The sequence below is a fragment of the Rattus norvegicus genome, chromosome 10 (assembly GCF_036323735.1).
Source record: "Rattus norvegicus strain BN/NHsdMcwi chromosome 10, GRCr8, whole genome shotgun sequence".
Taxonomy (NCBI): domain Eukaryota; kingdom Metazoa; phylum Chordata; class Mammalia; order Rodentia; family Muridae; genus Rattus; species Rattus norvegicus.
Genome location: NC_086028.1, coordinates 69,370,001 through 69,396,529, shown reverse-complemented (window position 1 = coordinate 69,396,529; position 26,529 = coordinate 69,370,001). Strand labels below are relative to the sequence as shown.

Here is a 26,529-nt window from a genome sequence, read left to right as displayed (position 1 = left end):
CGGGCGTACAGGTCAGAGGACAGCCCGGTTGCTCTGTTATCTCCTTCCAGTCTTTTGGGGTTCATTTGGCTTTTGGTTTTACTGTTTCAGTATATACTTTGCTTGGCTTGAACTCACAATCCTGTCTCAGCCTCACGAGGGCGGGGATCACGGGTGGGTGTCTCGCTCCTAGCTAAGCTTTAGTTTCGCATTGCTGAGGACTGTGAATAAGACGTTTCTACATGTATTGACTTATTAGGTGATGAGATTACACAAGCACTTCGTGAATGCCCGCAGGAATGTCACCAACTAAGCTCAGAGCCTAATGCTGCACTTCAGTTCTAGGCCACATTAAGGACTTCTGGCTTTACCAGGGGCAAAGGTTAAACTGTAGCCCTGCTTGCTTGCTTGCTTCCTTCCTTTAAAAAAAAATATTTATTACATATAAGTACACTGTAGCTGTCTTCAGACACCAGAAGAGGACATCAGATCTCATTACAGATGGTTGTGAGCCACCATTAGTTGCTAGGATTTGAACTCAGGACCTCTGGAAGAGCAGTCAGTGCTCTTAACCACTGAGACATCTCTCCAGCCCTATCTCTGCTTTCTTCAGAGGAGAAAGAACCAGTTTCAAGGGACACTATGACTTCAATTCGATACCAGCCAGGCATTTCTTTAGTCTAACTGAAAAACACAAATTACACACATCCCCACAGTTTCAAAATATGCCAAAGAATCGTTTATTAACACAGGACTTACAGATCGCAGAAGAGAGTGGTACAGAGAGCTAGAAAGGAGTCATCGGAGTAAGCATGCAGGCCAGTGTTTGCAGAGGGAGAGAAGAAAGCAAGTCCCAAACGGCACATTCACACAGAAATGTCTATGCTGAAGAGAGACATCAGAGACGCAGCCAAAAAATAATAAGGCGCTGATTAAAATACAAAGATTTTCCATGTCAAAAAGAACTGCTTCACAGGCAGGTAGCCCCAGAGGGCTTGCTGACTCTTTGAGAAAGTCACAGACCGGAATAAGCTCTTGCTGCCAGACAAACAAAGGATCTTAAAGACTGAACGTCAAGATGCTGCCGTGCCAGAGAGAGTAAATTTAGGGGGGTGGAAATCATAAGCAGCAGGGCTCCAAAGGTTGAGTGCAATGATATGCAGAAAGAACCAGGTAATGTTATTAGTATATCCATCTACCTTCATACAAAGAATTAACAGCACGGGTTAGAGACAGTGTCCCCTTCAGAGCTGAGTTAGGGTTTCCAAACAGGGTTACAGTCTATAGATGGGAATCATCCAAGTTTTTTCTTCTTCCTTATCTCCATCAGCCCAGCCCATTTCTTATTTCCCCAGGATGTCTTTTTGACCCTCATACTAGGAGAGCAATAGCTCTCACGGTGAGCAAAACGGTAAAATAAAGTCAGGGTGCACGAGGCCATGCCTGCGGCTCACCCTCTCCTGTATGCTACTCAGGCGGCCATCTTGCTCAGCCACATGACAGTTAGCCATCAACCCATCTTAACAACCGCTCTGAAGAAAAGGATACTGCTCCTTCCCCACTGGAGGTTTACAGAACAGAAGGAAACAATCTGCATTTAAGGTCTCCTCCCTTTGAAGAGAGCTGTCTTGAACATGACAGGTTCCATTCTGGGAATGTTCCAAACGTACAGAGAGAACACGAGCAAGCACAGATTATTAACAGGTCCATTGGCATGAACTCAGTCAGAAGCCAACCTCCCCTTCCCAAATAAAAGGTGGGAAAAGACACCCCAAACCCGGATTAACTCATTTCACAAAGATAGGTGGTTTGGCACTGTGAAAGAATATAGATTCATTTTCAGAAAAATAGCCTCTAATTAATAACTTCAGAGTCCAAAAGGCTAGTATACATGTTGTGAAATTGTTTTTAAATAAAAATCAAATGTTTAAAAAACAATGCCCCTTTGTAACCAAGTGTTGTGGCTCATGCAGCTCATATTAAAAATAACAAGGCATCCTATCAAACAAACAACACTGAAGGGAAAAATATGAAGAAAAAAAGGAGAAACTACCAGTGAAGGGCATCAGGAGCTAAGCCAGCCTGCTGCACCAGGAAAGCCCTCGACGAGCAGCAGGCAGAACGCAGACCATTGCTAACTGCTTCCCATTGAAACCCAGCAAAAGAAACCACCAATTTCAGTAACAAAGGGCGCCCATTTGCCAGTTTGAAATCTGCGGACTCTACCGCACTTCACAATGTCTGCTGAGCCTGTAAACTTACAGTGTCTTACCTGTCCCTCTCAGGTAAAGAAACCAACCCTGCATGTGCACACTACATTTTCTATAATAATACAGTAATACTGAGATAGTTCTCATTATTAAAGGCCACAAAATAGGTTTATCTTTCTATATACATATCAAAAAACAAAACTAAATAGAAACTAGGACACTTGGGAATCTAGTTCTTGCAATAGGAAGTTGGACCAGAGAATAAACTGCTACATGTAAAGCCACACAGGGTTTAAAGAGGGCTCCCTAGAAAGAGGTTCCCACACACCTTATCAGAAGTTAGTAGCTACCCTAGCCTAGCATCTACAGGGTTATACAATTTAATACTCGCATTAACACTGCAAAACAGTAACACTGGAAACAGGTCTGCTCCTCCCCGCCAGGCCCTGACCCACGGAGCATCCCTAAGTGACCTTGTCCCTCTTCTCAGGGAAGCTGGCAAACTGCAGTACAAGTGGGGCAGTTCGTTCACTCTCTGGGCCTGGTCAGAGTCCGTTTCTATAAACCAAATAAACACTGTCTTAGCAACCCTAATATACCAAAGAGGAGACAAAAGGAGAGGGTGGGCACTGCCGATCCCTCTCACAGGAATGAAGAAACACTGCGGACACTGCCAGAGTCTTTACAAAACGTCTGGCTATGTTCGGTTCATTGAGCAGTGGGTACGTATGGGCCTCTGACACCAAGTAAGTATTGGCATCAAAATAAAAATATTTTGGCTATCTAATCTGAGCTTCAGAGCAGCCAGAGTTCCCATGGATTAAGGTTTCCATAACATCATGGTTAACACTGCTTCAAGCAGACAGACAACTGCAGGCTAGCTCTTCCTAGAGATCTGAGGAGGTAATGGACAGAGCCTTGGTCTGTCAATCAGACAATACCCAGAGTCATCTCTGATATCTATATGACCATCACCAGAGCAATCTCACCAATTCCTCACCTGCGGCAGGAGGATGTTGGCCACTAACTGTTGGTAAATCCAAAGAGCTATCAGACATGACATGCTTAAGATCTCCTCCTACATCAGCCAACTTCATGTCAAACTGAACAGAAAGCGCATCTTCAGAGTCCTCCTTGCCAACACTGCTGCCACCGATGGAGGGGAGGTCTAAAGACTTCACCGAGGCGGAGTCTTCTTTGGCATGTCTGAAAGCCACTGCTTTCTCTCCCAGGGATTTGTCTGAGCTCGTGGATGAGAATTTACTGGAGTGGAAGTCAGCAAAGTCACCGTCACTCTTTGTGGAAGGAGTGTTCTCTTTGAACTCCTCGATGGCCAGTCCAGCTCCCTCTAGGGAAAGCTGTTTGAAGACGTCGTACTTGGATGACGAAACAGGTGGGTTGTGTGCACCCTCCACAGTGCTGGTGGACAAGGCGCCGGGGCTCCCTTCTTCTCTGAGGGCTTCATACTTGTCATCTGCTTTTGGCTCAGAGGGGATGGAGCTGTTACCGAAAGCCATGAAATCTGCAAAGTCGTCCTGCTCCCCAACAGACGCAGGGTTCGAATATTCCCCAAAGAGGTTGAACTCTCCAAAATCATCTGCCAAACTGGACGCTTTAGTGGATGCCAGTGATGCTGGGGCTGCTGCAGAACCCGCCGGCTGAGGTCTTGAGGAAACTGACTTTGAGGTGCTAAATGCAGCTGAAAAGGGCACTGGTTTCTCCCCACTGCAATCCACTGAGGAGAACATATCTAGGTCTGCTAAGTTCAGAGGAGTTTTCACCTGTGTCTGTGTCTGCTGTGCAGCTCCTGAGGCAAAGGCCGATGGAAAAGAGTCTTTTGTTGGTGGCTCTAGGGGTGACACACTATCAGCAGTCTTGAAGTCAGTGAAGCCGTCATCGGTTCCTGTGGATCTGAACTCCGCAAAGCTCTCTCCTGGAAGAGAGAAGTGCGGTGCAGTGAGGATGCAGGACAGAAGAGCACATTGCACATGGCGCATTGAATTGGGGTGCAATTTTGTACGCCTACCCTTGGCTTCATAGTGACCATTGCCCACACTTATCAGACCACTTGTTTCTCCATAAAAGCCAGTGCTGAGGAGACAGGCAAGCACTTCACAAGATCTTCCTCTGGCCAGAACCGAACCAAAAACTGGAGGCTCCAGAGAGGCACACTGACAGCAGCCCATTAAAGAGGAAACATCATATAGTTTTAAATAAGATCAAAGGTATCAATGAAGTACTGAGAAGAATCCTGCATCTGGTATTCAGAGTGTTCAACTCTGGACAACTAAGCACTGTAAAAATATGTAGAAGCTGTCTGTTGTGGCACACACCTTCCCAGGACTTGAGAAGCTGAGGCAAAAGATTACAAGTTGAGGCCAACTTGGGCTATTTAAAAACACCAGGTCTCAGACATACCAATCAACTAACCAGTCAACCACTGAACTAACCACCAATAACAATAAATAAAGCAACCCCGTTAGCAGATGCTAACAGTGTAGCTCAATGCTCAGAGGCAGAGCCATGCATGATACAGCCATGGCCTAGGTTCAGGGCTAAGCACACACAGGAACACAAAGTATTAGACAGGATTCAATGTGGTCTTGCTCAAGTACTTGCTGACATTAATTTCACTGTATTTTTGTAACAATCTTTGAAAAAATAACTACTTATTTGAAAAGCAAGTTAAGTGTCCACATGAGGTCAGAGGAGCTCTGGGAGTTGACTCTCTCTCTTTTCCTTTGTTTTAAATCTGAGATCTGAGGACTGAATTCAGGCCATTGAGTTCCTGCAACAAGCATTTTTATCCTATATGCCATTTTTTTCCCCAGCCCCTGAGAACTTGGTCTTTAAACTTTGGAACCATGATTCCTTATACAATTTCTATTCTTCACTAATTTCTAATCTTATCATCACAATTACATTGTCAGAATGCAGATAACCTCAGTTTTCTTACAGTGTCTGAAGGCCTACAGTGAAACCCACTAGGATAAGCCATTTAATGAAAGTCAGCAATGTACCAAACATGAGTACTGATATACCATCCAACATCATTTAATATCTAAAAACATGATTGTCAATTCTAGAGATTAAAAAATTAAAAACCTGAATTTTTTTTCCTATTCCATCTCTACATTTTTTGTTTTTGTTTTGTTTTTGTTTTGTTTTGTGATTTTTTTGAGACAGGGTTTCTCCGTGTAGCCATAGCTATCCTGGAACTCACTCTGTAGACCAGACTGGCCTTGAACTCAGAACTCCGAAATCCAGCTGACTCTGCCTCCCAAGTGCTGGGATTAAAGGTATGCCCCACCGTCACATGGCTTTTTTTTTAATTTCTCCAAAGAGACAGTTTTGTAGTTCTGGTTGGCCTAGAATTCACTAGATATACCACGTTGGCCTTGAACTTGTAGCAATCTCCTGCCTCGACCTCCTGAGTATTATAGGCATGTACTCACTACCACATCTAGCTTCTCATTCATTTTTTAAAACATTGTGTTTCCTAAATAATGAAACATAGATGCACATGAACCATAAAATATACTTAACGCCAAACCCTAAAACCAGTTTCTAAAATTACCACCAAGGAAGAGATGGGCTTTAAACCTACCAGACTTCATGCATGATCTGTAATTTACCAAAGAGAAAAGCACTGGAAACAATGTAATTTTGCTTTTTAATTTGATGCTGAATTTATTTAATAGCAAAAGTCATCAACACAAATCCTTTCATGGTATTGAGAAAAATGAGAAAGAGGAGTAGCCTTCAAGTTTCTTAAAATTTTTGTATTCAAAACATAGCATAAGTCAATTTCACAAACTGACAGGAAATACCAATGTGAAAACTACCTTAGGATTTTACCGATGCATCGATGACATTTTTGCTATTTCTACAAATAAAAAGATAATTAATAGTAAACTTTTTTTTTGGTCAGTTTTGGTTTTCTTGAGGAAAGGTCTTACATGGTAGCCCAGGCTGACCTTGAATTCATGGTAATTCTCCTACCTCAGCCTCATAAGCACTCTAATTAGAGGCAAGGGCTACTAATTTTGATGGATTGCTTTGAAATATCTGTGAAATTGACAGGTTTTGATTTTTAAACACAAATCACACAGCAAACTAAACTTACTGGTGGTGAATTGTAAATTTTTCCATCAGAACTGTAAACTGGGTGAAAGGTTTGAGGGAAATGAGAGAGGAAAGGGTTCACAACTCAACGGCAAAGAGAATGGCGTCAGCAGGGAAACTAGCGGGAGTGAGCGCTGCCCCACGGGAAGCTTGTTAGTCAGCTGTGGGTTCTTCAAGTTCCTCCTTTGACTTTTGTAACTCTTTAGCCCCTGAGAAAATTTTAAGGGAGTATTTAGCTAAAGCTCCAATAAGAAGTGTCCTTTCCTTATACAGAACACTGTTCAGAACTTACATACAGCTCTGGCTTAACCTGTGAGGAGACATTAAGCTGCCACCCAGCACACTGCAGGACACTCACTTCTGAATGTGGCCCTGCAGAGGCTCCACGTCACAGCACACTCCCATCCCCCTAAGTTTTGGCTCAGATTTGTTATGTAGCCAAGAATGACCTCGTATTCCTTGTCCTCCTGTCTCTACTTTCCAAGTGCTGGAGGAAAGGTCTGTACCATAAATGGCCCACCTCAAGGAAAGTTTTCAAAAAAGAATAAAACAGTTTCTTCTAAATTGAACAAAGTTAGTAACTCAGAGGGCTTTAAACCAAGTGATTTGGAGAGAAACAAAGGCAAGCAAATAAAAAAGACAATGACCCAGACTTGGGCTCAGGATGAGGAAGCAGGACTACGGGGCTGCTGACACTTGGGACACCACCACCTTTCCCTATTGTCTCTAATGAAACAGCCCAGCAGTTAAGAGCACCAACTGTTCTTTCAGGCAATCTGGGTTCAGTTCCCAGCACTCACATGGGTGTTCACAACTGCCTGTAAGTCCAGTTCCTAGAGATTCGGTGCCCTCTTCTGGCCTCTGTGGGCACCAGGCTTGAATGTGGTAAGCACATATACCTTCAGGCAAACCCACTTATACACATAAAATTTTAAATGTTTATGTCTTGATCATTGACACCATATCGCACAAAGAATCCTGACATTAAACCAGGCTCTACTTGAAACTTACCTAAGATGATATGAGGTCAAGATTCCTCTGAAGTTCACATTTGAGTGTCTAGTGTCTAATACAAGTATGGAGGGAAAAGTAGCTTTTACATCCTAAGGACTTGGATGAAACACAAGGAAATAATGCTGGAACCTAAGATCTATGAGAGACTGAATTCAAAGAGGTGATGGCCCTTCCTGAGGACAAATGCTTGTGCAATGGAATGTCTATGACATCCCCTTCACTCACAGATAGTATTTCCCACCCAAGTAAACATATAGAAGTCAGCTTTGATCACTTAGTGCATGAGGCAGAATGTGGCTGTGTTCTCAGGAGGCATCCTCATTAGAGCAGACACATCCTGCAATATGCAGAGTTAGGGTTTAGGCTACAACCTATGAATTACTCAAACTACATGCTACATGTAACTACACATACTAACTTCTATCTCACACAGACACACACAGATACACACAGACACACACAGACACACAGACACACACAGACACACACACAGATACACACAGACACACATAGACACACACAGACACACACAGATACACACATAGACACTCAGACACAGACACACACAGATACACACAGACACACATACAGACACACACAGACACACACAGAGACACACACACACACACACACACACACACACACACACACACACACACACACAGAGCCAATTTTGAAAATCCTGAACAATGGTAACTTGAGTCAAACCCAGCACAGTACAGGAACTGATCTCTCCTTCTTCCTGAATAGGTGAACTAATGTCTGACTCATTTGTTCATTCATTCATTCAATTAACGGATTAATTTATCAGTGCTGGGGATGAAACCTAGGAGCCTGCCCACTATTCTAAGTATTCACTCTACACTGAGCCACACATCTCCCCTCTGAAGCTTTGGAATGCCACTTGGTAAAATGCTAATTAGGCCAAGTCTCTCTTGTCTCCATGTTTTCATTTTATACAAACACAATGTTTCCATTTTCTTAATGATCTTCAGTTCTTGAAGAATAATAAGTGTTTCCTAGTGACTGACAGTTCTCACTAGGTTGGCCTGAAACTAGCTGTAACCCAGAACCTTGTGGAAACCATTCTGCCTATGCCGCAATGGCAGGTGGGTGCTATAATATCAGGGTTGCCAGTTTCTAAAAGCAACATATATAGAGGGGCTGGAGAGATGGCTCAGTGGTTAAAAGAACTGACTGTTCTTCCAGAGGTCCTGAGTTCAAGTCCCAGAAACCACATAGTGGCTTACAATATCTATAATGGGATTTGGTGCCCTCTTCTGGTATGTCTGAAGACAGCTACTGTGTACTCATAAACATTATAAAAAAAGCATTATTAAAACAAACAAAACATATATCCAATTAAAAAACAAATGTTTATGGATGTCACTAAAAACAAAAAAATTCTTTTTTTAAAGATTTATTATATATAAGTACACTGTAGCTGTCTTCATACACACCAGAAGAGGTCATCAGATCTCATTACAGATGGTTGAGGGCCACCAAGTGGTTGCTGGGATTGGAACTCAGGACCTCTAGAAGAGCAGTCAGTGCTCTTAACTGGTGAGCCATCTCTCCAGCTCACAAAAAAAAAAAAAAAAAAAAAAATTCTTAAAGGGTCGAGGGAGGTAGCTCAGTGGTAAAATGCTCATTTAATGTGTACGAGGCACTGTTTCCCCTAACTTGGCATAGGGGGAAAAGGAATGCAAACTTACCTAAAGGCTTACTGTCTGCTGTTGGCTCGAGTTCCCTGAAAGCACTGTATTTATCACCGGACTCTGTGACAGAGAGAGAGAGAGAGAGAGAGAGAGAGAGAGAGAGAGAGAGAGAGAGACTCATTACAGTGAGGAACCCAGAGGTCACAGGCAGAGAAGCACGTTCACCGGGCTGCACAAACATATTTAACATGTGCAGCGGCATCTGACACATTCAATAAAAAATGAATTTAAAGATTTATACAACTTAATTAAAAGTTATGGCCACAGATTTATCAACTGACAAACTGCCTTTACCTCCAAATGAAGCAGGGTTTTCAGAGGGCTTCTCAGCAGAAATCCCTTTAAACACTGCATATTTGTCTGTGGAGGCTTTAGTTCCAGGAAGTGGGATCAAGAGTGAGGGAGCACTGCAAGGAAGGGGAGACCTGTGTTAATGCTCAGACTGCTGAACCGTCCCTCACCACCACCACATGGGGCTTAGAGAAGCTAGACATCTTGATTCGATGCCCTTCCTGTCTTTTTTCCCTCCCTCCCCCCTCCCTCCCTCCCTCCCTCCATCCCTCCCCCCTCCCTCCCTCCCCCCTCCCTCCCTCCCTCCCTCCCTCCCTTCCTTCCTAAAAATTTTACTTATGTATGTCAGACATAGTGGCTCATACCTTTAATTCTAGCACTCAGGAGGCAGAGGCGGGTGGACCTCTGTGAGTTCAAGGCCAGTCTGGTCTAGTGAGTACCAAGACACCAGAGAGATATAATAAGACCCAGTCTCAAACAAAGACAGACAGACAAACAGACAGACAAACTGTGCATGTCTGTGGTTATGCCACATGTATTTAGGTATACCCAGAGGCCAGAAGAGGGCACTGGATTCCCGGGAGCTGGAGTTATGTTATGAGCTGGGGCCTGGGAATGGAACTTGTCCTGGTGTTAGCTGTATTCATTCTGTGGGGCAGACAGACTGCCTGGAAATATCACAGACGGAAATATAGAGCAAGTTAAAGAAAACAACAAACTCCAAAATGCTTTACTGAAGCAGGCTGGCATTTGGGGGATGGGAGGAAGCATCTTATAAGACCCCACTTCTCCTGCTTTCTTATACTTTCCCCCAGATGCTTGTGGCTGGGCAGGCCTTCCTTTCTCCTCATCAGGCTATGTTCTCTTCTTACCTTTCCTCACTATGGAAGAATAACAAGTGCTCTTAAATGTAACCATTGAGTCTTCTCCCTAGTCTTTCCTACCAGTAAACAAAACAAGACAGCTGGTGTGAGCAATCAGTGGATAAAGGTTCTATGCTAGGATCTACATACGGAAAGAGAGAACGACCCAAGGTGCTTCTCTGACCTTCACATGCATCCCATGGCACACAAGCACCTGCCTCCACCTCACCAAGACAATGTAACGGTTTTTAAAGAGACAGTGTGCCGTGCATCCTTCATGTAGCTGAGGAAGACACTGAACTTCTGACCCTCCTGCCTCTACCTCTTGAATGCTGGGGCTACAGTGTATGCTGAGAATTGAACAAGGGTTTCCTGTACAATAGAGCATGAAGATTGCTAACCAGGCTGCGTCCACAGCCCTTTGGCTCAAAAGTTAAAAACTATATACAAATTCCAAAAACGACTAAAAATAACGTCCTTTCTCTTAAGAATAAACATTAACTCTCAGTAACATTTTTTTTTTTGACTGAGGAGGGGTGACATGTACACTGATGGTCTGATCACTGGGTTAAATCATAAAGGCACTGAAAATAGACCATTAAAGAACAACTTCCTGGGGGCTGGAGAGATAGCTCTGCAGCTCAGAGCACTGACTGCTCTTCCAGAGGTCCTGAGTTCAATTCCCTGCAACTGCATGGTGGCTCACAGCCATCTGTAACTGGAGCTGTGCCCTTTTCTGGTGTGTCTGAAGACAGCAATAGTATATTCATACACATTTAATAAATAAATAAATCTTTAAAAAAAACCCTCCGGAGGTTTTAATTTAGCAGTGAGATTCCAAAAACGTGTATCTAATATTTAAAGATAAATTACAACCACCAAATGTAAGACTTCTTTAAAATGGGCTCAGGCTGTAGAAATGAGACAGTTAAGATAAAAGACTATTTGTAAAATGTTCTTCAAGCCAAGATGTGCGTTCTGCTTTGGATCACTGTGTGGAAGAGTGGACATCCGATAAGAGAAGGCACACTTTATACAGGATCACACTAGCGGTCCCAGAGAGCTGTCTTTGTAGCACAACAACAATCACTTCAAAGTTAGATGAAGATAGTTTTATCTGTGGACATTTTTGTCTGGATGGAAGAACAGTGTAATGAGTAGCTTCAGCGTAGGCAATTCTTGGAAGACTTGAGCATACTGTAGAAGCTTTCCTTTTTTCCTCTTATCAGAGCCAGGCAGTTCCCTGAAGAACAACCTTTACATATGAATGGCTGCATTTCACCACCAGCCAGTGCCATTCAGTACCACAGCACCAGATAGAAAAATGGATTTCTATTGAGGTCTCTGCCCTGCAGCAAACCCTTTCCACAGTCATTTAAATCTTCTTATCAGTGGCCCACAACCAAGGTAGAGTCCAGGCTGTCCCACCCGAATGGTAATTGGGTCCACTGTGTTTCAAGGCTTAAAGGCAGGCATCGAATATTAAAATCTCACATCAGTGCCACACAGCTGCTGCTATCTGATCTTGACAAATGTAATAACTTATCATCTATACATGTAGGCGGATGCTTTTATAGTTCCATAAATAATTAAACTATAGTTCATTGACCAGAATGTTACATAGGAATACAGGTAATTGGTGTTTAAGGACAAAAAGCCCAGGAAGCTGGATGACCTGCCTGCTTTTTGTAACCCTCCAATTTTAGCTAAGGTCTTTTAAAAGCTCAGCAGCAAAATCTTTCTGCTAAATGTAACATTTAATTGAATGTAATTAATTTTAAAATTATATTCACAGAATTGGACAAAGAGAAACTCTGCAGGGTAATGAAACGGTTGATGGAAGCTAAGAGAATCCAGTTCCCGTCCAGAAAGTTGACACACACCAATTAAACATACACCACAAATCAGGGCTTCATTGCAGCCCTTCTCAGGAGCTATTATTTTTTAAAAGAAGGCTGTAATCACCAGAGTGTTTATGCCAGTTATGTAGAGCAGTCATTATCTGCTTTATACATGAAAACAGTCATTTCTGCTCTTTAAGGGAAGTTCTCAAGTGAGAGGGACACACTGTTTTGAAATGTAAGAATCTGCATTTTATTGAAAGGCAAAACTGGGAACCTGGTCATCAAAGAACACATTTGTTTTCTCCAGAGAATCTACAGCCACATAGCTGTGGCAGGTGTTAAAAATAAGAAACTGCCTTTCCAAATGAAGAGTCTGGACAAGGTAAACCTTACTCTAGATCCAGGGGATGTGCCCAAAGAGCACAGAGACAGAAGTGCACCTGGTCTTTACTCTGTGCTGACAGGAATCTCCACCCCAGTGAGGGCTCTGACCTCACTGTCTTACCTGATTGGCTGGTTTGTACAGAGTTGGTGCCAGCAAAGAAGGGAAGGATGGGGAGAAGGTCACTGCTCCAGGCCTTCACATTCCTGGAGCAGAGCAGTGGACTTTTTTGGGGGGGATGGGGGAGAGGGTGGGATTAAAACATTTACATTAAAGTCTAGAAGGGGTGTGTGTGTGTGTGTGTGTGTGTGTCTGTCTGTCTGTCTGTCTGTCTGTCTGTCTGTATTAGAATCCTTGTCCCAAACACATTTTATAGTATGTGTCAGAAAAGACTATTTGGTATTTCTTATACAGATAGGTTTTTTTTTCCCCCACTCTGATAAATATTAAGGTTTATAAAGAAATTCTACAATGTGGTGGTGGTACAGTGTTTAATCCCAGTACTCGGGAGGCAGAGGCAGGCAGATCTATCTCTATGAGTCTGAGGCCACCCTGGTCTATATAGCTTTAGGATGGCCTGAGGTATGTAATATGGAGACCCTGTTTAGACAAACAAACCATAGAAAACAAAACCAAAGAAATGCTCAGTTCTCAGCAAACAAACAAACAAACAAACAGCCCCATGGCCCTGGTGCTACAGCCCTGTGTCAGAGCCCCATCTGTGTGACGAGCTCTCCTAGTCGCCCGCACCTGAGTACTCTCTGAGCACAAAACTGGACGTTGGTACTTTCATGCCTGGAATGTTTTCTCTTCCCATGTGTCAAAAAATACAGCATTCCACGGTGTCACTCAAGACCCTCTGGGCTCACAGCAGGGAAAGCCCTTCCTGAAGCCATTTATTATTCTGAGGATGCTTTACAGATGTGACCACAGATCACAAGGCTTCCCATGACAGGGGCTGCTCTAACTGCTATGGTTTTCTCACCAACCAACAGTGCTCCTCTCAGCCATGGCCACACCACTGTGTAAAGCTTTTCCAGTCAGGTTAAACACAGCAATTACAGAAAGTAATCTGCCTCTCAGAACGAAAGCAACTTCCTATTCTAGATTCTTGCCCCTCCCACTCTGCCAGTAATGGTGGCTGCAGGGGTGGTTATGGATCTCTTAACATTCTTTTCCACACTGCTCACCCATTTCCTAATAACAGGCCTCAAAAGGGAAATTTCAGTCATCTTACCCCTCTCCTTTCTTCCTAAAAAAGGCCTGTGCTGTGGTAGGCATTTGGTCCCTTGTCTGTCTTTCCTTCTCCAATCCAGTCTACTCCTAAACCTTTATTTGTTCTGTCACTTTTTTGACAAATAATGCCAGTTTTCTGCCTGAAGACATTGACCAAGGTGCATTCTCTAGGCTTAGTTATTATGACTCTGCAGTCTGCTTTTAAAATAAATTCATAATATGGACTATAGATAACCACAGTCCAAATAACTCACATGCAGATGTGTGAGCCTCTCTAGTATGATGTGTGTGGTAATTGTACGTAACCCACTCATCACCCCCCCCAACACACACCTGAAACCAATCACCTGCGTTAGCTATAGTATCTAACACTGAAAAGGCTTGCCCACAGTCATGTGCACCCTTGTTTAGATATAAAGACACCAATCTTTGGGCATGTTCAGTAGATACACACTTTTTTTCTGAATATTTTCCAATTTAGCTGAGTCTGAGGATTCAACAGACACACAATTCAGACCAAGTCATGAGAGCTTTAAGGGATAACGTAAGCACCCAGGGTAAACTGAGTGTCTATGGAACAGCAACTGTGGACTTCGGTCTGTATTTCTAGTGCTTCGCCCCAGCAGCTGGCAAACAGTAGCTGCTAAGAAAACACGTGCTGAAGGCCTCTGTGAGCATGAGCGCAGCCTTTTAGACAGGAGGAACATATTTTCATTCAAGGGAAACATGGAGGCAGTGAAATGAGAGCTGTAAAAGGTACGTGCACAGCTGTGTGCAATGAAGACGATGTGCAGCAAATGCTGACAGCAGCCAGCATGGTGGTCCTTAGCACTTGGGGGAGAGGCAAGAGGAGAGCTGTAGTTCAAGGCTAGCCTGGTTTACCCAGCAAGTTCCAGGCACACCAGGACTGTATAACAAAAACCCCTTCTCAAACAAATCAAACACGAGCAGGAGATATTACTCATGTACTAAGAGCACTTCCCAATTTTCCAGAGGACACAACTCCAGTTCCCAGCTCCCAGGTCAGGCAGCTTACAACTGCCTGTGACCTGATACCCTCTTCTGCCTCATTGAGCACCTTCATGCATGTGATACACGTTCACACATACAGACAGACAGATACAGACAGGCACGTGCACACACCACCCCCCCACTTTAGAAAACAAGCAAAACAGCCAACCAATACAATAAACAAAGAAAAGCCTAAAATTAAAAAATAAAAATCTGTCAAAAGTCCACACATCTCAGGTCTGGCTACCATTTTAAAACTTTTACCTATGAATTTTAACTCTATCAACTAAAACACCTTTCCCCCTACTCACTTGAGAGACTGTTTATAGTCCACAGATTATCATCCAACAGTTATGTATGAGCTAAGCAACACTGGGGTGAAACTGGAGAAATACAGACCATCCATCACAATTAGGATACAATTAGTAGTAGAAAAGAGGGGATGGTAACTCACTTCACATGCATGGGCTGCTGGAGGAGTTAGAAAAACCCCGATATTTAGCTGATTTTTTTGAAATAACTTTTGAATTAGCTCTAGAGAGACCAACCAGGAATGGTGAGAAGCAAATGTCTCTGGAGGGCTGGACTGTGGACTACATGAAAATGGTGGGTGGTGTGAGAGCACGATGCACAAGGCTTCTACAGCAGGCAGAGCCGACCAGAGGCAGGACACATGCCTTCCGCTTGGTGACTGGGTGTGGTGATATCATGCACCAACCAAGAAGGATTAGTAATGGTGATGTAACACATATTTGCTCTCAGTAGGAAATTAACCTAATTCTGTGCAGTAACTCTGACATGTCTTGCCTGACTCATGTGGATAGGATGTGTAAGTTTTGTCTGAAGAGGTCTGGGTGGACATGTGATGCAGTGTTTTGTCCTGGATGTGTGATGGATGTGCTGGCATTTCAGTACTAGACACCATATGAGGCTTATACATGTTTGGCATACGTTTCTGCTGCCTCACACTGTAACCCAGATGGACTCCTTAACTCATGGCATATCTCCAGCCTCGGCTTGCTAAGTGTAAGGATTACAGGTGTGTGCCACCATGTCTAGCTGTGTAGAATATATTCTTTATATTCTTATCCTCAGAATAATCTCTGTTTCTGGCCTGAAAAATCCTCTCTCCTGCCTATCTTTAGTATAGTGTGATGTGGGAGCTTCGGCTGGGTAAAATGGAAGCAACGGTACCAACTACACAAACAGGAACACAGGAGAAACACAGTATGTGTTCTGTCTGACAGAAACAACTTTCAAAATAAACCAAACGCATTCCTATTGTGTACTCAGTCTGCTCTTCCAATCTGTGGAGGAAGATCCAAACAGAGAGAAGCGGGTAGGCGGGGAGGGTGAGGTGCCGATGATGGCTAGCTGAGCCAATGACTATCACTAAGCAGAACTTCTCAACCTCTAGGGTGTGACACCTTTGTGTGTGGGGGGGGGTTATTAAACGACTCTTTCTCGGGGATCAGAAAACACGGACCTTTACATTATGATTCATAACCGTAGCAAAATTAGCCATGAAGTAGCAACAGAAATAACTTTATGGCTTGGGGTCAGCACAGCATGAGGAACTGTATTAAAGGGTGGCAGTGTTAGGAAGGGTGAGAAGCACTGCTCTAGAGAAAAACCTAAGTGAAATAAATGTTTGTGGATCTCTGCGCAGACAAACAGAAATCTGGAGGTCAGAAGCCACTGGGAAAAAAGACACATGAATAATTAAAATCCAAGGCCCCGAATTACAATTTTCTGGAAAATCAGGAGTATGTCATACTACTGTAAAACACAAAATCACATGTTCCTGCTTCAACCTTTTTTCAACAGCTGAAGACTAGATCTAATAAAAGAACAGGAAGCCATTGTGGTTCAGGCTGTCACAAGTCAGGTTTGTTGTTTTTCCTTTGTCTCTCTTTTTCTTTTTAGAGAGGGTTTCTCTGTGGAGCCCTGGCTGTCCTGAAACTCACTATGTAGAGTAGGCTGGCCTAGAACTCACAGAGATCCATTTGGATCTGCCTCCCTTGAAGGGGTGCCCCACCACACCCAGCCCCACAAAGCAGGCGTGCACTGGGAGGAAGGGGAGGAGCCACAGAGCACAGACGCAGAGGGTAACAGTCTGAATGCAGAGGACAGTCCAGGGGACAGGAGAGGACTAGGTACCTAACTGCTCATTGGACAGGACATTTGTTGTTTTCAGGCTTCTACCGTGGATGCCTTCCCCTAAAGATAAGATGTAATTCAAATATGTTCAACTCTGTCCTACCTGTTTCCATGCTGGGAATTACTGGTTTTTGAGGACGCAGGCACCTCTTGGAAGTCAGTGAAAGAATCATCGATGGATCCTGACTTCGAAGCATCTTGAAAATCCTGGAAGTCATCTTCTTCTGTCTTTCCCACCTAGATGTACAAAGTGTTAAGAGTCAGGCTACTGGGGTTGGGGATTTAGCTCAGTGGTAGAGCACTTGCCTAGCAAGCGCAAGGCCCTGGGTTCGGTCCCCAGCTCCGAAAAAAAGAAAAGAAAAGAAAAGAAAAAAAGAAAAAAAAAAAAAGAAAGAGTCAGGCTACTACCACTTCGGGGAAACACTGTGACCAAAGCAACTTGGGGAGGGAAGGGTTTATTTGCCTTCCAAATCACTGAAGAAAGTCAGGACAGGAACCTGGAGGCAGGAGCTGATGCAGAGGCCATGGAAGGGTGCAGTTTACTGGCTTGCTCCTCATGGCTTGCTCAGTCTGCTTTCTTACAGAACCTGGGACCACCAGCCCAGGGATGGCACCACCCACCCCATAACCAGATCTTATGGAGGGATTTTCTCAATTGAACTTCCCTCGTTCAGGTAACTCTAGCTTGTGTCAAGTTGACATAAAACTGGCCAGCATAACTAACACACAAACACATCACTGTTAAGTCATAACCTTTCCTTTCTTGTTCTTCCCCAAGGAAAAAAAAGCCCCACAGTCTTTTAAAAATTCAGTCTTTTAAAAACAGCCATTTCTTTTAAAATCCAAAGCCTCTTAACTGTAGGCTCCTGTAAAAAAAAATAAAAATACTTTCTTATTGAGGTTCACACAGCCACAATCTGAACCACGCAAAACCAAACTTCCACAATGTGAATAACTCAGTGCCCAATTATCTGGGACTCCCTCTGAGGGGCGTGGTTCCCTTCCTCTGAGGGGCGTGGTTCCCTTCCTCTGAGGGGCGTGGTTCCCTTCCTCTGAGGGGCGTGGTTCCCTTCCCTGGCGCAGCCCTCTGCAGGACACACAGCTTGCTCCACGCCTCTGCTGCCGCTGCTCTCGGTGGTCATCCCACAGTACTGGTATCTGCAGTCCCTAGCTGCACTGGCCTGCACTTTCACCAACAGCCCCTCCTGGGCTCTCTTCAGGGACTCCTGTCCTGCCACACAGTGCCAGGCCTCAGCTGTTTTCCACAAACCTTTCCCGCCTTCAAAACCAGCACCACCTGGGTGACTTGTATATTACAGGATTCAGATGTCAGCACAAGGTACAACTTTAGCCATGCCTGGAACACAGCTTCTGTGTGCTAACTCTCTGGAAACACTTCCCAGAAGACTTCGCCTCAATGATGCTGGTCTCCTCTCAACCACAGCTCATTCTTCAGCCCCAGCTGACCTGTAGCCACTGTTCTAGCAAAGCTCGGTTTTACTCTAGTGGTTCTGGTCTCTTGCTAATCACAGCTGATTCTTCAGCCCCAGCCGACCAGAACCATAAACTGCTCACACAAAAGGCCCAGTAGAGTCTTTGCTTCCCTCTGAAACTTCACACGCCAGGCCTCCGTCGTCTGCACTACGCTCATCATTCTCATCTCCCAAGCTTCTGCATCATCGTTCATTTAGCTCTCAACACTCAATGGCTTTTCTGGCCCAAAGTTTCCACGTCCTTCTACAATCCTCCCCCAAAACATGATGAGGTCGGTCACCGCAATGCTCTGCTGTACTCCAGTACCAACTTGTCTTAGGCTTACTAGTGCTATGATGAAACACTGGACTAAGTCATTTGGAGAGGAGAGGGTTTATTGGGCCTACACTTCCACATCTGTTTATCACAGAAGGAAGACAGGACAAGAACTCAAGTTTAGGGCAGGAATGTGAAGGCAGGGGCTGATGCAGAGGCCACAGAGAAGTGCTGCTTACTGGCTTGCTCAGCCTGCTTTCTTATAGAATCCAGGACCACCAGCCCAGGGACAGCACCACCCACAATCACTAATTTAAAATATGCCCTACAGCTGGATCTTATGGAAGCATCTTCTCGATTGAGGCCTTTCAGGCAACTCCACCCCGTCAAAGGATATTTACACAGGGAAAACGAGATTGCCAAAGTAAATAACTCCTCTCCACACATCAACCTCAGAGACTATCATTCAATTGCTCAATTTAATTCCAACTGCCTAATTTCATAATCACGTGTGTGTTAGTGTATGCACACAGGGTCTGGTGCATATCAGACACATCCTAGAGCCCTACCACTGCTCACATACAGCTCCAGGCAAGAACGCAGCTGAGATACAACAACAGAGATGCCTGAGGCAAGAACCTGTCTCAAATTTTAAAGTGTTCTCTGGCACAAATGTAATGAAAGGACTGGCTTGAATAGCTAACCTAACATTTTTAAAGTATCTGGACTCTATTTGTCTGGTTGCTGACAGCAGTGTATGTGAACAGTCATGGCATGAGCCCCCATAACCAGTCCTACAGACACACGAAGCTTGTGAACAGTCAATGCATTCATAACCAGTTGTACACACACATGGAGCGAACACTGGCTTCCAGGTCACCACTCAGAGCAGCAGACTGCTCATGGACCATTTGCTTTATGGAACAAGCTCATGTTGCACTGCCCTGCACTTTAGGAATGTGACTGTGTGACAGCTCATCCTGCCATGCCCTGCTGACTTCCTAACCCTGCTAACTCAGCTGCCATCTCTGAGGTGCAGGTTTTCAAATAATTGTGCCAATGAACCTACAGGATTAGTCATTTTTTCTTATATGACATCATATATCTGTACATTAAAAATATTGGTTTGCTAATCCGAGAAGTGAATTTTTTGAGACAGGATATACCATGTAGCCCTGGCCGGCTTGGAACTCTATGTAAACCAGGCTGACCTCAAACTCGGAGATCTGCTTCTGACTTCCACCTGCTGAAATCAAGGTATGGACTACCTACCATGTCTGGTCTTAAATCTGTGTGTGTGCATGTACATGTGTGGTACATACGTGTGTGTGTGTGTGTGCGCATGTACATGTGTGGTACATACACGTGTGTGTGCATGTAAGTGTGTGGTACATACACGTGTGTGTGCATGTACGTGTGTGGTACATACATGTGTGTGCACGTACATGTGTGGTACATACGTGTGTGTGCATGTACGTGTTTGGTACATACATGTGTGTGCATGTACGTGTGTGGTGCATACATGTGTGTGCATGTACGTGTGTGGCACATACATGTGTGTGCATGTAAGTGTGTGGTACATACATGTGTGTGTGCATGTAAGTGTGTGGTACATACATGTGTGTGTGCATGTAAGTGTGTAGTATATACATGTGTGTGCATGTAAGTGTGTAGTATATACGTGTGTGTGCGCATGTAAGTGTGTAGTATATACATGTGTGTGTGCATGTATGTGTGTGGTACATACATGTGTGTGCATTTAAGTGTGTGGTACATACATGTGTGTGCATGTACGTGTGTGGTACATACATGTGCATATATGCATGCATGTGTGTGGTACATACGTGTGCGTGTGTGCATGTATGTGTGTGGTATATGCGTGTGTGTGTGCATGTATGTGTGTGGTATATGCGTGTGTGTCTGTGTGTGTGTGTGTGTAAAAGGACAGAGATTGACACTACGTATCTTCCTCAACTGCTTAGTTCTTAACAAACATTTTGTGTATTTAAAGAATAACTGAAAACAAAAACAAACAATTTTATATTATATTAATACTTAAAAATTATCTTATTTTTTGAAGAGGTGGGGTTACATGTAGATCTTGAGTAGAGTATCCTAGGTGAGAGCTCACAGATGAATCACACCTGTCTCCACATTGTTTAATTTCCATATCAAGTGCCTGCTATAATCCAGCAGACTGAATCTCTGAAGGAAAGCTCCCCACATGTACTTTCTGGAATGATCTGGCACACACAAAGCTTCTCCACTTACCTGGTTTGAGGGGTAGGCTGGCATGAAGCCACTGGAAGTTGGCGCTGCAGCTCCACCCACTGGTCCAACAAGGTTAATGCCCATGATGGGCTGTCCAAGGCTGAGGGGTATGGAGCCTGCGGGGCCAGAGGTCATCGCTGTTGGCTGGCTCACTGGGGTAGGCAGAGTCATAGGAAAGCCGCTTAAGGTAGGAATGGGAGCCGCAGGGAACTGGTTCAAAGTATCAGGGCTCATGGCAGGAACACCTCTCTATAGGGAACACCAGGAAAATGGAAACATTTTAAGCCAGCTGCAGACCATACTCAAAATCTGTGCAAGAGAGAGCTACAGGAAGCTTTTCTGTTGTCTCTCTTTCTTTGTCTGCTAGCAGGAGAACAGTATCGAGGACAATGCAGCAGGATCCTCTAGTGTTCTAACTATTAAAAATGTAATTATGCAAGGCCATCCTTTCATGCAGCAAATGTGGGCCTATTTTATCCATCCACTGTCTCCTCATTTAAAACACCCAACGCTAATACTTAGACATGGTCAGCACACATCAACTGTGACATTTTTTTGTCTGATAAGTTTGACTAATTTGCTAAAATCAAAGAACCTAAACTAATTTCAAAATATAAGAAAACTTGTTACCAACCTAAGTATACTTTAAGGAATTCTAAGTATGGGCAAAAATTGATTTCATCCATTATTTTCACTTTCTATTGCAGTGAAAAGACACCATGCCCACAGCAACTCTTTTTCTTTTCCTTTAAGATTTAGTATGTCTACAGAGCTCCGCCTGCATGTATGCCTGAAGGCCAGAAGAGGACCTGCACATGGTTGTGAGCCACCACATGGTTGCTGGGAACTGAACTCAGGACCTCTGGAAGAGCAGACGGTGCTCTTAACCGCTGAACCATCTCTCCAGCCCCTTATTTTCACTTTCAAACAAAGGGATAACTTGCTAGGATGTGCATTATATGGATTATATATTTTTGGAAAACTGTATCACAAAGCATCTAAATTTTAATGTACAGGGAAATCTACAAGGCTAGGGTGAAAAAGGACTCACACTCTTTCAGTCTATAGAAACAACACACTTGTTCTGACATCCGACACATAGTCTACCTGTGTTACTGCTACCATGGCGAGAACGGTGTAAAGCTCCTCCTTAGTGAGCTTGCCAGGCGTAGTTCGATTAGCTAAGGCCCATATCTGTCCAAGAGTTTCCCTGGGAAGTCCAGATGACATCAGAATGGGATAAAGTTTAGCAGTGTCTATTCCGGTTGGAGTCATTGTGGTTTCTAAAATTTTCTTATAAGCATCTATTGAAAGAAAAAAAAATCAAATGACAAATGCAAAGCACTGTAGCTGGTTAACTTCTGCTGCCACCACTGGTATAAAAAAATAATCTGAGGTCGAACTGCTTAAATATGTCTGGCATCTGGCTCGGTGTGGGAAGAGGTACCCGCTGCCAAATCTGATGACCTGAGTTCAATCCCTGGAACCCTCTGACCTCCACAAACATGACTGGGAAAGGCTGCATGCATGTGTATGGAGAAGAAGGAAGGAGAAAAGACAAACTGGCGGAAAACGGATAAAACAAAAAAATATACTAAGATCTAGTTTCTGTAGGGTTTAAAGAGAAGAAAGGGAAGAGATTCAAAATGGGCAGACTGGGTTCCACATGGTTTGATAGAATATCTAGCCTTTGAATCGTGGTTGTATGATTAAAATACAAAACAGACATTTACCAATTTCTCCCAGAAAGAAATTCTTCTGTAGAGATCTTGCATCAACATTTATTCAAGTGTAAAACAACTTCTGTCTGTACCCAGCTCAGCACTGACGAGCTAATGGACATAACCTCCAGTCTGCAAGGCGCTGAACAGCAAACCAAGCAGCTATGATTTACTGACCTCAGCATCTGCTGCTGAGAGAACTATTATTTCCGTGTTTATTGATCGTGGCTTAAAACACACTATCATCTTGTATCTACTGACAACTACCACGCAATACCAGACAATTTTAGTAATTTCTTCAACTCAACAATAGTAATACACATTAAAAAACAAAACCAAACAAAACCAAATACCACTTTCCAATGTAGAAAATGATGATACCCAATCTTTCATTTTATATAGTTTCATAGGACAATCAGAAAAAAGAATATTAAAAAATATAACTCTTAAGAATGCACAAAATATTAAACATACTAGTGTGATTCTTTTTTTAAAAAACATCTATTTGTACATATGATTACATGGTAGCTGTCTTCAGACACACCAGAAGGTGGCATTGATCCCATTACAGATGGTTGTGAGCCACCCTGTGGTTGCTGGGACTTGAACTCAGGACCTCTGAAGAGCAGTCAGTGCTCTGAACCGCTGAGCCATCTCTCCAGCCTAACTAGTGTGATTCTTTAACAAGATATTTTAAAAATTGTATGTTGTGTTGTGTCTGCATGTCAATCTGTGTACTACCTATGTGTCTAATGCCCGGAGAGGCCTGAAGTGGGTAGTTATAAGTCATAATGTGGATTCTGGGACTTGAACCTTGGTCCTCTGGAAAACCAGATGTGCTCTTAACCACTGAGCCATCCCTTTAGCCCCAGTACTGTGATTCTTGATAGGTTATTAGTAGCCTTTGAAATAAGTATCTCATAATATCATCATTTAAAATACAGTAACTCTAATGGCCTGGTCTTCTTTGCCCCATGAGAAATCTTGTCACTCCCAATAAAGCAGTCTTTTTTCTTTGCCTTTCTTTCTTTCCTTTCTTTCTTTCTTTCTTTCTTTCTTTCTTTCTTTCTTTCTTTCTTCCTTCCTTCCTTCCTTCCTTCCTTCCTTCCTTTCTCTCTCTCTCTTTCTTTCTCTCTTTCTTTCTTTCTCTTCCTTCCCTCCCTCCCCCCTCCTTCCCCTCCTCCTCTTCCTCCTCCTCTGCTTTCCTCCTCCTCCTTCTGAGACAAAGTCTTACTGCAGCCCTGGCTGTCCTGGAGCTCAGAGAGCCACTGTGTTTGTCTACTAAGTGCTGGGATTAAAGCTGTGCATAACCACCCCAGCCCATAAAATAGTCTTAAACATGAGGTTTACTTAGTATTCTATACTCTTGTAGAAAAGAATATAAGTAATGATTCTTTTGCATATTTTATAACCACCACTGTAAATATTTAGAAATGCCCCTATAACATTTAAAGTAAAATATCCCGAAGGGAATGCTGGGCAAAGCAGTTTTACTTTACCTGGAACCAAACTCTCATTGTAAATCCAAGGAGGCATTCTGGGCTGAACAGGATCCTGAGAGGGAAACACGCCCACACCTACAAGGTAAGGATGGTTAATATACACATAGTCTGGAGAAAAGTCACCACTTTTTACACAGAGGAACACTGGCTGGAGACACTAGAAGAAAGTCACCAATATACTGAAAGTACTTGGTTTCCCATCAAGTCTTGTTGAGTAACTAAGTACTAAAGTGTAAAGAAAGAATACAAGGCACCAAACCAGTAACCTGGGCGCAGGAGGCTTGCACACCTAGTGTGTGTGTGACAAGTTAAGAGGAGACCACAACAGGCCATGGCTCAAAATGACACTAGTAAAACATCCTCCTGGGGTTTGTCTCCAGGGTTGCCCACACCCTGATTCATCTTTGCAGTTAAAATTTGGATTCAGCTTTTGTGTTTTGGGAATGGGACAGGGCCATGCAGGTACCAAGCTCATGTTCCACTGCAGGCTGAAGACCTGTTTGTCTCCGTTGTGCTGGAGGCCCATGCCCAGAGCCTTGAGTGTATGAACCTGGATCTTATAGGCAGCAATGCAAACAATTTAGTTCAGAGGGAGAAGCTACATTTTCATTGGTGACTTTTCCAGTTATAGCTGAATCTTTTAACCTTTTTGGAAAACCAGAAAGTATGAGGGGAATCAAAAGGGAGCTGTTGTAAAAACGAGAGGAAATTTTAGGTCAGAAGTGATTCTGATTAAGAAACAGGGTTACCAAAATCATTTGAACAGGAGTAATACAGTGTATTCAAAGAATCCAGAGCAAAATCTTAGAGGTTAATTGGAGAAAAGATTGCATAAATATTTAAGCAAAATTTTAATTAGCACATTCAAGCAGCATCCATTTTAAGATTAATGCTTAAGTGTTAGCGTCCGAGCGGCATTGGTTAAACAAAGTGTGCTGAATGTCCCAGAAGCTCACCACTCTCTTCCTTTGACAGGTTTTGATCTGAAGTCTTTTCTGCGACTGCAGTGGTGGGACCACTCACACATCCATCTACAGCACCCCCGTTATGGGCCATTAAACCGGGAGAGTTCTTACTGGAACCTGGGACTACGGCTCTGTGCCCAGCTTCAGGAGAGCTTAATTTAATGTGTTCCTGCCCAGATGCACTTATATCACAAGATACTAGGAGCTTCTCTTCCAAGGAAGGGCCTAAACAAACAGCATGAAGGATTATTTGTATATTACTGCAAATACCAATCTTTTCTTCACCCTCTCCCACACCTGTATTCTCAGGAGAAAGCCTCCCCACAGAGCATGAATTTTGTAATAATTCAACTGTTACCCATTTGTGTAGGGTTTGAGAGACTTCAGAGGTTTTGGAGAGCTTAAAATAATTTCCTAACTCTAGTTCTCAAGGATCCTATGCCACAGGAAGCAGACTATTATAGAGAGGAATGCTGCTGTGGGAAGGTGGCAAGCTACCAGACACAGATACTCTCCTAGCTTATGGGAGCTCCCTGTCTGGTCTGGCTACACATCTGCTGAATGGCAGGTCTTATAGACTAAGTATAGGTCTCCAAGACCCTTCCCCATACACTATATCTTGAGATAAATTGTGCCTGCCTCATAAATTCACAGATGATAAAAACTGAAGTACAGAAATGTTTAAAGGCTTGTACAAGGCTAAAAAGTGTCACTGTAGCAGGCTGGCCTCAAACCTAAGCAGACTCTCCTGCCTCTGTCTATCTAGTGCTGGGATTACAGACATGAACCACCATATCCATCTTATAAGGAGACCTTTGCTCCCAACCGTTCTCCCCTTTTTGAAACAGGGTCTCATGTAGCCAGGTTGGCCTTGAACTTTATAGCCAGGGATGACCCTGAACTCCTGATTCTTTTGCCTCCATGTCTTGAGGAATGCATTACAGATGTGTGCACCATAGCTGGCTAGGGAGATCCCATTTTAAAGGATTGTATGCATTTCGTGTGTGTGCACGCTGGCCCATGTGTGACAGTGAGAAGACAACATGTGAAAGTCATTTTTCCCCTTCCAGAATGGGCTCTGAGGGTGACCTCGGTCAGCAGGCTCGGTAGTGAGCACTCTAGCTGCTGAGCCACCTCAGGGAGCTGAGCCATTGCTCCCCCTTATTTATTTTTAACTTTTTATTGACTCTTTGTGTAGAAAGACTGCTTTTAAAAAGGAGCTCTCCCAGTGTATTATTCTTAACATAATCTTAGGAGGCCAGTTGCTCCTGAAGTCTCTCCTGTTTCTAACAGAGCAGGGAAAGGCTTTAAATCACTTTTCTGGTAAGTGAGGATATAAAAACTGAATGTAGCCTTGCATTGATGGCTGCCAACAGTTCCCATAAATCACATATGTGTTTCTTTGCCAACAGCACTGTATTGTTCTATGTAATTAAGAGAAGTAAATTACCCTAGAACATGTTAACACCTTGATAATAACCCAGGAGT

The 26,529-nt window shown here is 43.5% G+C and overlaps 1 protein-coding gene across 17 annotated transcripts in view; it reads right to left on the bottom strand.

Moving 5' to 3' along the window:
* The window catches only part of Synrg (synergin, gamma), an 82,561-nt gene that overhangs the window by 32,185 nt on the left and 23,847 nt on the right, over positions 1-26,529 (bottom strand). For 11 of the 17 annotated variants that reach the window (XM_039086970.2, XM_039086972.2, XM_039086973.2 and 8 more), the window contains 8 exons: positions 25,033-25,266; positions 24,074-24,151; positions 21,961-22,157; positions 20,854-21,102; positions 16,937-17,070; positions 9,341-9,453; positions 9,044-9,106; positions 3,190-4,122 (listed from right to left, as the gene is read on the bottom strand). In XM_039086970.2, coding sequence (XP_038942898.1) covers positions 3,190-4,122; positions 9,044-9,106; positions 9,341-9,453; positions 16,937-17,070; positions 20,854-21,102; positions 21,961-22,157; positions 24,074-24,151; positions 25,033-25,266 — 2,001 coding nt within the window. The remainder of the gene's footprint in view (positions 1-3,189; positions 4,123-9,043; positions 9,107-9,340; positions 9,454-16,936; positions 17,071-20,853; positions 21,103-21,960; positions 22,158-24,073; positions 24,152-25,032; positions 25,267-26,529) is intronic. The other 6 variants (XM_039086977.2, XM_039086982.2, XM_039086978.2 and 3 more) reach the window with 1 other exon arrangement.